The sequence below is a fragment of the Muscardinus avellanarius genome, assembly GCF_963383645.1.
Source record: "Muscardinus avellanarius genome assembly, chromosome: 2".
Classification (NCBI taxonomy): Eukaryota; Metazoa; Chordata; class Mammalia; order Rodentia; family Gliridae; genus Muscardinus; species Muscardinus avellanarius.
The window spans coordinates 48,641,656-48,655,431 of record NC_137787.1 but is presented as its reverse complement, the minus strand read 5'-3'; the positions used below and the strand labels follow the sequence as shown (position 1 = coordinate 48,655,431).

Genomic DNA, 13,776 nt, shown 5'->3' with positions numbered 1-13,776 from the left:
AATTTAGCAAGATTTTCAGAAACTTAGTAAGATTCTGTTTAAAAAAAAAAAAGAATCTGTATAGTCTAGATATCAATCATTTCGACAAAGCTTAACCCCCCCCAAAAAAAACTAATAAAAATGAACATCTAAGCTGAATAGATACTTCTCACAAGAAGAAATACAAATACATATGGCCAATAAATATAGGAAAAAATGTTCAACATCATTAGTCATCAGAGTAAAGCAAATCAAAACTCCACTGAGATTCCTCTGACTCCAGTGAGAATGGCAGTCATCAGGAGCGCAAACAATATAAATGCTGGTACGACTATGGGAGAGTAAGAACGCCATTGCACTGTTGGTGGGACTGCACGCTAGTGCCACCACTATGGAGATCAGTGCAGAGGTTTCTTACAAGATTGGGAATGGAACCATTATTTGGCTTAGTGATCCTGTTCATGGAGGTCTTTCCAAAGGAATTGAAATCAGAATATTATAGTGATACATACATAACCATGTTCACAGCAGCACAATTCACAATAGCCAAATTATGTAACCAGTCTAGGTGTCCATCAACAAACGAATGGATCACAAAACTGTAGTATACACACACAATGGAATTTTACTTAGCCACAAAGAACAAAATGATGGGACTCAAGAAGATTATGCTACATAAGATTAGCCAGTCTCTAAAAACGAATGGTCTTATGTTTTCTCTTGTATGTGGAAGCTAGATAGGAATTTGGGAAAAAGGGAAACATCAGATAGAAGAGCAGAGGCTCCAGTGGAGTGATGGGGCTTTAGGTAAGAGAGGAGGGAGATGAAGACATAAAGAGTATAGCAGTTGAAATAATGCCATGTAGTATACAAAATTACCAATTCCAATTTCAAAGACATACACAGGGAGGGGGATGGAAAGGGTGGGACCCAGAGGAAAGTGCTCCAATAATTGTGTGCATGTGTATTTTTATTACTCTACTCCTATCCATGGTGTAAATTATAATGCACCAAATAAAAGTATTCTTTTTTTTTTTGGTGGTCCTGGTGTTTGTTCCTGGAAGCCCTTCCACCTCCAGGCTACACTCCCAGACCTATTTTTATTTTTTAATTTGGAATAGGGTCTCTTAAGCCAGCATGGCTGGCCTCGAACCTGCGCAATCCTCCTGTCTCCGCCTCCCAAGCATGGGGATTACAAGCATGCACCACCACGCCCGGCAGTATTAATTTTTTTTTTAAAAGGGCTGATGTTGAGTAGAATGCCTCTGGGTTCAATCCCCAGTACCAAATATATAGAGAGGAAGGCAGGCCAGATTTAGTTCACAGCATTTTTTTGGAGGATATATATATATATATATATATATATATATAGTATAAAAATTTTTGTAATAATCTTTGAAACAATTTGTTAAGTCTCTCTCTCTATATATATGTATAGTATAAAAATTTTTGTAATAATCTTTGAAACAATTTGTTAAGTCTCTATGCACAATAATATTCCATGTACCTGATTCATGGTTGTAAAGTATTAGAAACAAATTACTTTAAAAATTATAGTATGTTGCATAGTCATAAATTAGTTTTACAGAATTCTAATATAAAAAGTTAGTTCTGTTAGATGAAAGCAGTAAAACAAAATTACAAGTAATATACATAATAAATTACATAAATAAAGTTATTTATGCTATCATTAAATTCATTTAAAATCTGTAATTGAAAAAATACAAACTAAGAGTACATACTTTAGCATGTAAGCAGTTGTTACATAGGATTTTTCTCCTTTGATAGGCTTTTCTTCAAAATGAGAAAATGCAATTGAGAATATTATTTTATATAAAACATGATTAGTATGTTAATCATAATATTGTTCTTTTTGTGATATAAGTCAATGATAATCCCCATCACTACCTAAAGAATCCTCATCTTCTTCAGAGGCTTTAAATTCAAGAGGATATAAAAATCTTAAAAGGATTCAGAAGTGTACAACTGTTATCCTAGTACTTGGGAGGCTGAAACAGTAGGATCACAGGTTTGAGGCCAGCCTTAACAACTTAAGGAAATCATCAGCAACTTAGATATACTCCATTTCAAATAAAAGGTAAAAAAGGCAAAAATTGTAATTAGAGCTAGAATGACTTTGGGTTCAATTCCCAGTACAAAGAAACAAACAAACAACAGATTCAGAATTCAGTGCAATCTTGAGTTCCAGAATGATACTTCTAAAGGAAGGTCGGCAAATTTATGGAAAATTTTATTTTAGGAAGAAAGAAAAGTAAGGAGACTTAAAAATCACTATGGAGATAGAGTTATGAGTCATATACACATATTTTATTGCTGACATATTAATATATCAAAGTAACTTTCATTCCTTTTGTATTCTGCATTTTTAAATTTTTTTATTGGTCCATTTAAGTCCTACATCTTAATGAGGTTAGAGATGGCAGAGGCATAAATGCACACATTACTCAATTAGCCCTTCCACAATTCCCACCCCATCCATCCCCTCCCCTCTCCTTTTTATATCTGGCTTGGTGATTGACTTTGATATGTTTATTAATGTACATCATGTACATTAGGGAGTTTCCCTCTTCCCTCCCTCACACACCCCTCAGGTCACCTGATTTGCTCATCTATAGTATCTCCTTCTTCTAGAGCTCCTCCTATGTCCCATTTTCTCTCTAGCTTCCACATATTAGAAAGATCATCCAATTTCTTACTTTTTGTGACTGACTAATCTCACTTAGTATAATGTTCTCCATTTCCATCTATTTCTTTCTCTATAAATTATGTAATTTTGTTTTTCTTTAACGCAGAGTAATATTTCTTTGTGTATATATTCGATAGTTTTGTAATACATTTCTATTGTGCTTTTTCAATACAAATACCACATTGATAAATAATATTTTCAGGTTAAATGAAGCAACACTTTCATTTCAGAATACTGATTAAATTAAAAACACTGTATGGTATCAAAACTTTCCAAGTATTTGGTGGCTATTGGAAAATTATGCATAAATATAGAAAAATACTTATATTTGTAATAATATGTTTTTTTAATGATAAGTATTCTGACTTTTACCCAATTGGATATCATTTACATTGCAAATACTAGGAAGAAGTTTTGAAACCCCTTCACAGTGATGTCATTGTTATATAGTCTCTGTGCAATAAACATTGAAGAGTATTCTCTGAATAACAAGTACAAGCAAAATGTGCTTGCAGTTTTACGGCTACTTTTTCTTCTCTATGGTAATGTTTGCATTGGATTTTATAGAGATAAATACATTTAAGTGCTTATTCTAAATCTAAGTGATTTCGGGCCTAGCACATTGTTTCTAAAAATAAATCTATACTGTGACCCCAGTTTTACTGATCCTGCAAGTCTGTGCTTTCCATCTCTTTGTGGACTAGTGCATATATCTAGGGGCTAGGGTGAGGATGGGGGCAAGATTCTAAGACCAGAGATGACCCACAGCTCATTGTCTTATGTAAAGTAGAGGAGTGCTTGATTTGAGAAACACACAGTCCTTCACTGCCAGTGTTATACTTAACATCTTAGGGAGATAAAAGACACAGTTTTGATGACGGTTATACCCTTGTGCTCAGTAAATGGAGCCTGATGTTAAGGGAGCCAGTCTTCCAGAAGAAAGTGGCAGGAATAGTATAAAAAAAACCTTCTCTATGGGAAGGCAGTGTTCTATGAGAGACTTGGCATTGGATTTACAGAAAACTTTTTGTCCAGGCTCTGGACAGTGGCATACAGGAAGAAAAGATCAGACTATTTTGAACCTCTCATCGCCTCAAGACTTAGCTATAACATTTAAATTAATATATTTTTTAAAAAATCAAGAAGAAGCCGGGCGTGGTGGCGCACGCTTGTAATCCCCGCGCTTGGGAGGCAGAGACAGGAGGATCGCGCAGGTTCGAAGCTAGCCGCGCGCGCTGGCTTAGGAGACCCTGTTTCCAAATAAAAATGTAAAAATAGGTCTGGGAGTGTAGCCCGGAGATAGAAGGGCTTCCAGGAACCCCAGTACCACCAAAGGAAAAAAAAAAAATCAAGAAGAATTTAGGTCATAGTAGAATGACATATTAAGTAGGTTCTACTAAGAAAAAAGCACTTGTCTTTAACTTATTTCATATATTGCTATTTTCTCCTCTTTTAATGCTCATTAAACTCACATATATTTAAACCATTAAAATGTGTATGAGTATAAAATAAGTGTCAGTGGTACACATCTATATATAAATTTCACAGACCAACATCTTACCTATAATCATTTCTTAGTTGATCAAAGTACAAATATTATAACTCCTATTTAGTCTTTTTTATTTTGATGTTTTTATTTTATGTTTCCATGAGCAGTTCTTATTTTAATGAAATTTAATTTTTTCTTATTTTAATGAAATTTAATTTTAATGAACTTTAATTTTTTATTTTTATTTTTTTTACAGGAGGGGTTCAAAATGGGACTAACTCTTGAAGGCACCGTATTTGGTCTTGACCCATTAGACAGTAGGTGCTGATGTCAAGAACGAGATATCCTGTTTCATGTTAAATTTGTTTATATACCTATAGGTCATTCATTATTTCTTTGACATGTATTATACATGTGCCAATATATTTTTTAATATCTTCCATGTTTTGAAAATTATTGCAGTAAAATTTCATCAGTCACTGTTGATAGGTGATTTTTATTTTTAAAACAATTTAGTACAATGTATATCATACTTTACATACCTGTTTCTGCTTCGATGAATTTACAATTGAAACATGAATTATCCAAATATTTTTTGTCTGAAATCTAAACAATTAGCATCTTGAAAAATGTGATCATCTCCAAGCTGCTAGTTTATTAATGAGGTCCCTAAAGCCATACCTTAAGATACCCTCTAAAATTCCGAAGAGATATACCAATGCTGAGCTAAACATGTTCTATTTAAAAACTAATAAATGTGTTGCTATTCATTAGATAGATAACATTTTATGTATAAAATAGTCACACTGTCAGAAAAATATAAACTTTGAATATTATGCTACCATGTCACTAAATTTTAACTGGTATATGAAGAATATAAAATTCAATAATAATTAACTCAGATGTATTTAGAAGCTTAGTAAGTGTGAGGTAATAATATTAGTATTGCTATCAGTTATACTCTGAAATACTCTAAAATATTTAATTTGTTTTATAAATGTGAAAAAATAAAAAGTTGCTAATTACAAAAAAAATTAAAATTTCTTTCTAAAAAGTTCAGTTATGTTGCTATGACACCTGAATGTCATCTGATCTGATCTGATATTTCTTTATAAAGCATTTGGAATGTATGTTGTCTGTAGGTGCAATACCTATTTTCCATACTTACTTTACCAAATATATTTCTCCTCACTAAATAAGGACTGTCCTTCTCAGATTTTCTCCTTTGTTAAAGACATTTCTCACCAAAGTTTATTTTGTGATGCCCCATTTGTTTCAATTAACTTAAAATATAAGACTACCCTATAAAATTATCAAAATATTTAGCAAATATAATTTGTATTTTTCTTGAAGTCAATCTCCTTTATCATGAATATCAACTTCAAATTCAACTCCATCTTAAGCATGAGCAGTAAAATTCTCTGGCACCTGGCATCTCATTTTTGATGTCCTGATGAACCCTGACCTTTAAAAATTGTACAACAAATAGTAATAATGTGGTAAAACATTGTGATTATGTTTTTAATTTGGTTTATCAAAATATAAGAAAATGGATTAATGAAAATATAGGCTTAGTTTGGAAGTAGCTCTCGAAAATAATTCAGTGGATTATTTTACTTATTGGAATTTTCTTCAAGTGTTGAAGGTACATTTTTCACTAGAAAAAGAAATCAAATATGCTTATGCAATATATTTCTATGTCTCTCCATAATGTTTTATGATCTATACAAGCTTTCTGGTTTGTGTTCTGTTTTCTGATAAGTTGGACCTTAACTAGAAGATCGTATATGTTTCATAAAGAAGAGTCTTTATAATTTTGTTTGTCGTATAGTATTTTGGAATTTGTATAATGAGAATGTTTAGGAGCCAAATAAATGGCCTTTTTTAACAGATAGAATTTGTATTTTTATTGTACTTTAAAAAGCTTTATGTAATAGGTATATATTTAGTGGCCATTTATTATCAATGGTAACATGATATCGTACTAAGATGATATTTGCATATTTAAGATATGTCACTTTACCAATTTTTATTGGTAATCAATCCTGAAACTGGCATGATTAAATAGTATAAAATTGGTCATTAATTATAAACATTTATTTCACCAGTACATTTTTATGAAGATCTGGTTGAGAATTGTATTTCTATGTAAACTCAATGATATGTTTGATTTTACTGAAAATAAATGATTTTAAATAAATTAAATTGTATCATTTACTCATTGAATCTCTAGATATAATCTAAGTCTTTTCATATAACAAATTTTCTTGGTCACAAATTGAAGATGAAGAAAGAGAAGCAATGAAAGAAAAGAAAAAGAGAGGGAGAAAGGGCTTACTTTTCTTACAGCCCACACATATTTCAACTTTATGAGCAAATATCATTCAGTTGTAAAAACATGGCCTTGATCCTGCTGATGAGAGAGGTCACAATTTGGTTTTTTTCCCCAGAAGCATCTGGTGTCAAAACCATATTATGCAAATATCTCTTTGCAAAATCGGGGACTTTTTTAGCTTAGTAATAACACAATGATTGTCTTATCTGATACCCTCAAAAATGAGACTTGATAATAGGATTTGGGTTGTGGCTAGTTGTGCAATTCTGAAAACATTGTGAGCCTGTCCAAAACTTGGTGTTAAGCATTTTTGAAACACTCAGGTCTCATGCACACAACCTTTGTACACTGAATAGTCAACTAATTCAATAATATTCATTTATTACTCACTTTATGGGAGTAATGCGTATTATATGGGTAAGAAAACATCCAGTAAATTTCCTAATAGAGATTGTTAAATTAACAGTACCCTTGCCTTTTGTTAGTTTATTGTTATAAAAGTATGAGATAAAATGAAACTAGTATGTATAAAAGTACCATGTGAACCAGATTTTCTCTGGGAACGTGTATTTAACTATGTTTAAACTTGGGCACTATGCACTGGCTAGGATCTTTAATGTCAGATACTCAGTGAAATGCTTATCAAGACAGGACAAGAGCAGTAATTTTCTTCATTTCTTGTTTCTTGTATTTTGGATTAGAACTTTTTTAAAAAAATGAGTGAAGTATGGGAAGTAATTTTGAACAGAATTTCTGACAGAACTTATGATACTGCATTTCTAGGTGCTGGTATTTTTTATTCTTTTCGATGTTACCATAACCATGAAAGAAACTGGCTGTTGACTTTTTTGTATTTCAGTGTTTCCATCTATAGTTCCAAACTCAATATTTACTCATGATTTGGAGTTTCTGCCTCTGTTAAATTACTTGTAGAATGTTGGACTCAACTTTTCACCACTAAATCTCAGACTCCACCTAAACTCAGTGGTTTAAGGCAGCTAACTAAGTGTTGATCTAGGCACAAGGGTGTTGCCCTCAGACCTCTGTGTCTCATTGCAGTAGGTGTCTTCTCCTTTACAGATAACTTCAGACAAATATTCCAAGAACTTATCCATATAATGCCCTTCTAATGAACTTGAAACAGCCTTTATTCATATATACCTGTTCCCAGTGTGATCAATTATGATCATATGTTGTTACCTAAAGTCCAAGGTAGTCTCCACTTTTGGAATTTCTTGTTGCAAAAGCATAGTTTCCATCGAATTCATTAAAGGGGAATTTCTTTAATCTAGCAAAAAGACCACTTGCATTTTTATAAAATATGGCTATTATTTAAGTATCAAACTCCATTGTCTTTTTCTAGATTCCATTTTTACTCTACTTCATAGATTCTAAGCAAGATTATTTAATAAGCCACAGTGAAATAATATACACACAATGGTATATTTAAAGAATTGAGTTTAAAGGCACATTTCTAATTTGTCTGACATTACATGATAAATTGAAATAGCTGAATTTCTTATTTATGTATCACTAACATTGTTTTGAGTCAACTGATGACAAATACTTGAAAAGTATACCTTATCTTACTTATTGTAACCATATTTTTCATACTTATTTTTCATACATTTAAAGTTTATTGAACCAAACTCTTTTAGTTTTCAGAAAACTCTATAGAAATAGAGAATATGCATAACACTTTCAAACCTTGCTGTTTTCATTAAAGTAGCCCTTGCTAGAAAGTGGAGGAATTATCATCTTTGAAGGATTTTCCAGTACATACTACAACTACCTAGCTTCTCTATGAAAAAACATTCTGAAGTCCCATAGCATTTTTTTTTTGGTATCTTGGACCTAGTTAACATAATTTTTTTGTAAAAATCAACAAAATATGCTCTCAAAACATCTTTGTTATATTTGTAATAGAATATTTTAGAACTTTTTAATTATCCTTCAACCAGCTTGAAGAAAGGACATTTGACATTTTTGCATTCTCCTTGGTGCCAAGAACAACACCATCCATAGGCATTCAGTAAAAGACCAAATAAATCTTTAGTATGCTTCCTGCTAATGATGATGCAAACTCAAGTTTCTTATGTTCTCTTAGGAAGAAAAGAACAACGTATCTTCTAAAAAATATTGGGAGAGGATAACCACTTCCTCCTCTGCAATGAAATCTTTGTCATTACATAGAATAAGGAAATCTGTCCCGATTGAGGAAGGAAAACAAAATAATGATGATTGAGATTCACAGATGAATGCTATATAGTTAAGAAGCATTCCCTGTACTCAAGGGAGTGTTCAACTGTATGTGTTAATCATGTGTATCAAAGAATGATAGTCCAAACCTCAACTTGTAACTTTGCTTGTATTGCATATTGTGAACACACAGTTTTGATTAGTTTTAGATGTGTTTAAGTTCATTTATCTTTTCTTAACTTTTTATTGTTGTCTTTAAATGAGATTTCACAAGAACATGCTGGGGTCCTTCCCAGTTGACTACTCCTCTCCTCTGTCTGGCCAGGCTGCATGTTCTAGTCTTTTCCAAAGGTCACTCGTTCCAGTTGAAATAGCTGTCTGGATGGCCTGGAAATAATCCAGATTCTAGTTCTTTCCCACAAAGAAAGCAAATATAGATGTTTGTTTCTTGGATATATTTTAAAAGAAAAAGTAGAAGAATTTAAAAAAATCTAGTAATTCTTGAAAATAATTCATATAATTTTAGGACCCATTGTTTTACTTTTTATATACTTTTACAAGTCAGTTTTTTACTATCAGTATTATTAAATTATTTAATAAGTAACTGTCACAAATGTATATATGAAAATTTGAGATTCAACAAATTCTAATCTTCTCTCTCTCTGTCTGTCTGTCTTCATACACCATTTAACAATGCAGTTCTTAATTTATTTATTTTTAGTAGCTGCTCTAATTAATGATAAATTAACTTGAGGTGTGCTAGACTGCAGACAGTCCAGAGAATGAGAGGAGACAGGTAGCAAGGCGATAGTCATAAATCTTCAGAGATATCAACTTACCCACACTTGACAAATGGCCACGCTTAGATATATGACCTGTTCATTTTCCAGAAAATTTTGCACCATTTGTGGGCCAGAAAGTAGTAAGGAGGATGAAATTATTTCAAAGGCCTTTTTTTTTTACAGTCATTCTTTTTAAGTTTCACTAGCTCTCTGACAATGCCTACAGTTTTCTTCTTCATTAAATAAAGGAAATTATAGGAACAATGCCTGAATAGGCTGGCCAGTGTTACAAAACTTCCTGGCACCATTGGCACGCAGAAAAATACTGTTTTCTTGAAACCACTCCAGTTTTGAAATTTCTAAACTGTATCTTACTTGAAATTTTAAGTAACATTTCAAAAATTCAGGTTACTTATATTGAATTACTTGCTTTAGAATAATTTAATCTTTTCTATAGGGAATTGTGGAACTAAAATTTAAATCTTGAATTTGTGATATTGATGTTATGCATACAGCTTTAGTCTAATCTTTAACTTTAGTAAAGTAATATAATGGGGTTGTAGCTCCTGAAGCTCAAAAATACTAGCTATTGGCATAAAAAAGAAGAAAGTCATTAGCCATAAAAAAGAAAAACAGCCTCCAACTAAACCCAATATTGAGAAAAATTATCAGAGGAACCACATATTTCATAGGCTTTTGTTTGCATACTGGTTGTATTCAAAGTTGTTAATAGTTTATAAATATTGATTCAATAGCTCTAATCAGTTTACTCCAGTAGTGCAAACCTCTTAACAGGGAATTCGAGGTAATAGGAGAGGACAGAAGTGGTCGCAGAACTGTTCCAACCTTTGCTTCACTTTATTATCAAGCATCATGTCCAGGATTTTCTCCTTTCATAATCATCCAGGTAGAATGCTAAGCAAGAGTATGATTCAAAGATTCTGTCCTTTCTCAATTTTTCCCACTCCTAGCAACATGTTTAAGGACAGACTTCAGAATATTTTTACACCAGAAATATAGAGACTGTTTCTCCTCAGAAGTACTAATGGCTTGCCGCATTTTCAGGATAACTTCTAGATGAATGGTACATGTCTCAAAGGATTTCAAAGGCTTTTCTACTTCCAATTGAAGGCTAAATCTTAAAAATGCCAGAAAAGAAAATTGAAAGATGTGTCAGATGATACATTACAGAAATTATCAAACACAAATATTCTTAAATATGCTCATAAGGATAGGTTTACAGAGAATTTGATATATATCTGGTTTTTATGGGAAACTACCTGTATGAGCTTAAGTTTTATAATGAAGCTTCATATGTGGGAAGGTGAATGTTAAAATACTTTCTTGAAATGTGTTCAAATAAAACTTGCCTTTGACATGTTGAGTTATACTCTCTTGTAGCTTTTATAGGAAATATTTTTTCTTGTTTGTTTTACCTATAAAGGAATGAAAAGGCAGAGAACTTAAAACTCCCCATTATACCTGTTAAATCATCTAAAGCAGTGATTGCCCTGCGCACTTACTGCTCTGCATTCCCTCCATGAGCCTTAATCACAGGGCTACCACTCGAGAAAACAGCTGTTCCTGTAAATCACCTGGGGCTCAAGTATTTATTTTTGATTCATAAATTGATCAAATTTCCACAAATATTCAGAAAACATTTTATTAAAGAAGATAAACCCATGCCGGGCATGGTGGCGCACGCTTGTAATCCCCGTGCTTGGGAGGCGGAGACAGAAGGATCGCACAGGTTCGAAGCCAGCCGTGCTGGCTTAAGAGACCCTGTTTTAAAAATATAAAATAGGTCTGGGAGTGGAGCCTGGAGGTAGAAGGGCTTCCAGGAACCCCAGTACCACCAAAAAAAAAAAAAAAGAAGAAGAAGAAGAAGAAGATAAACCCAAAGTATATAAGTATATGCTTCCTAGCAAATAATTAATTTTACTTAAAAAATGAAGCAACCAAAAATGTCTATCTGATCAAACAAGATTAATTACTTTCAACATAGAAAAAAGCCAATCAGACCATGGAAAGTGCATGAGTCATACGACCTAGTTGAGTTTATTTAGAGCTCACACACACTCACAAAAAATTTGGGATTCCATCAAAACCAGATTGTTTTCCGCACTGTTCCCCAACTAAAAATTAGAAGGTCAAGGAAAAATTGGACAAATGTCCAAAAACAGCTATGCATGAAAATTGTCTAACAGTAAACAAAATAAAATGAATGGAACAATAAGAGGAAGATGCTATTTTATCATATTTATTTTTATATGTTAAAGTTTGATGATGATTTTTTACCTCTCATAGCACTTAGTATTAACATGCAATTTAATACCACTGACATGTTTTGAAAATATTACAGTGAATTTATATTTGGGATATTTAAAGGAAGAGAGAGAGAGAGAGAGAGAGAGAGAGAGAGAGAGTGAGTTGAGAGTTATTTTGGAATGTTCTCCCTTACAAGAAAGGCCAAACAGGATTAAAATAAATGCATTAATTCATTATTGTTCTTCATGAGAATGGACAATTTCAAGCAAAGAGAAATTTCAGCTCTGTTTCCAAAGGTCAATTGAGATGGTATTTAAGGGGGAAACTGAAGTTGCATTTTTAATACTTAAGACAGATGCTTTATGTTAAATGACTTGTCTGATGAGGTCCTTTTGTGTCAACGCAAGTCTGTTCTCCTGAGTGGGTACAGAGTGGAATAAGAAACAAGTTATTGTCTTTCACTGACCCTTTTACATGCCTCAATTATACACATAAAAGGGACAATTGAAATCTCTGCACCCCAACTGTGGCCGCTCCAAATGTTTTCTTTCCAGTGAGAGGAAAGAGAGAAAGATGCAGACTTGAGATGTCTAGAAATGTGATTCTGAAATTGGTCTAAGCCATACATCCAGATAGCTTGGGATAATTAATCTTGGAATCATTTTTGACATACATCTAAAATGTTCAATTCCTGAAGACAAAATTATCAAAGAAAAATGGTATAAATAATGGATATTTGTTGGCAAGAATATTGTGTATTTATGGCTGCCAAATTTTCAAGACTATTGCTAAAATTTGTGATCGGTCTGTGTGGCCAGGGAGGCCACTGTAAGATGAACAACCTTTTCCATTCATCATAGAAGTCTTTGGTATATATGAAACCACAAGCACATCACTGGGAACCAACTGCAGTGAGTGGGAAATACTGCAGTCAAACCACTAATCATGGCGGCAAGAGTTCCCAGAATTAAGCCATTGCTCCAGAAACTGTGCCAACTACTTGGGTCAAAAGATGGCTTCAAAAGTTGCAGATCAGCATAATATGGAAGGGTTATTATCAAGCTATGAAATGTAGTTTTAAAGTAGACGGCTTGAATAGCATTTTGTAATGACTTATTTTCTTAAGAAATAGGATCTCAAATGAAAGAGAGGTAAATACTATCAGTCACTAATTCAATGAAGCTGGGAATTCTGTCTATACCTATTCTACCTAATGCTTGCAAAACATTTTGGTATAGAATAGGTGTCAGTATGTATAGAAAACAATATAGAAATATTTTTCTCAATTTTAACTACATAATTGCCCACATGTTTTCACAAGCTACCCTTACCTTTTGCTTTCATAATTTGTAAAAGTTGTGAATAAATATGAATTAGGACTAAGAGGATTATGTCTATGTAAAAATATGATGATTAATTTGTTTAATATTCATAGAAATCCTCCAGACAGATTCAGCATTAGAAGAAAACAGGATTACTTTATTTTAAACTTTTGTAAAGGCCTCCTGTTTAAAAAACAAAATACTAAAGTAGATTTTTAATCAATGTAGGACCCATTGATTATGAGATATTATTATAAAACTACTTTTTAAATATGATAACATCATCAACTCTATACTAGTGTGTTTAACAAATTATTTTCCCTAAAGAATAATAAACACATATTTTTACCGATATTAATAAGGATTTTGCATGTAGTTTTATTTTAGCTTTTATGTGGATATTTTCTCTTTTTGTATGTGTGTATGTTTTCATAAAAGAGTTTGGTATTTGGTAAAAAATAAAATTCAAAATTATTTTCTATTTCTTGAATTTATGTATATTTCTTAATGTTATTCAGTGCTAATTTTTTATAGTTCTTTTAAAATTATCTTGCCCTAGAATATGATGCTGTTTTTTTAATCAATCACTAATTTGACTCTACATAGAAACCATTAATGCCAGAAAATTTATCCAACATTTCTCATTGAAACAATTTTATTGATCAGAAATTATCTGATAGTCCAATCACATAGAG

At 32.3% G+C, this 13,776-nt stretch overlaps 1 protein-coding gene across 5 annotated transcripts in view; it reads left to right on the top strand.

Moving 5' to 3' along the window:
- The window catches only part of GULP1 (GULP PTB domain containing engulfment adaptor 1), a gene marked incomplete at both ends in the record, with an annotated part of 101,950 nt that extends 97,447 nt beyond the window's left edge, over positions 1-4,503 (top strand). For 4 of the 5 annotated variants that reach the window (XM_080689114.1, XM_080689112.1, XM_080689111.1 and 1 more), the window contains one exon: positions 4,432-4,503. In XM_080689114.1, coding sequence (XP_080545240.1) covers positions 4,432-4,503 — 72 coding nt within the window. The remainder of the gene's footprint in view (positions 1-4,431) is intronic. The other variant, XM_080689113.1, reaches the window with a different exon arrangement.
- Positions 4,504-13,776: the final 9,273 nt, after the last annotated feature.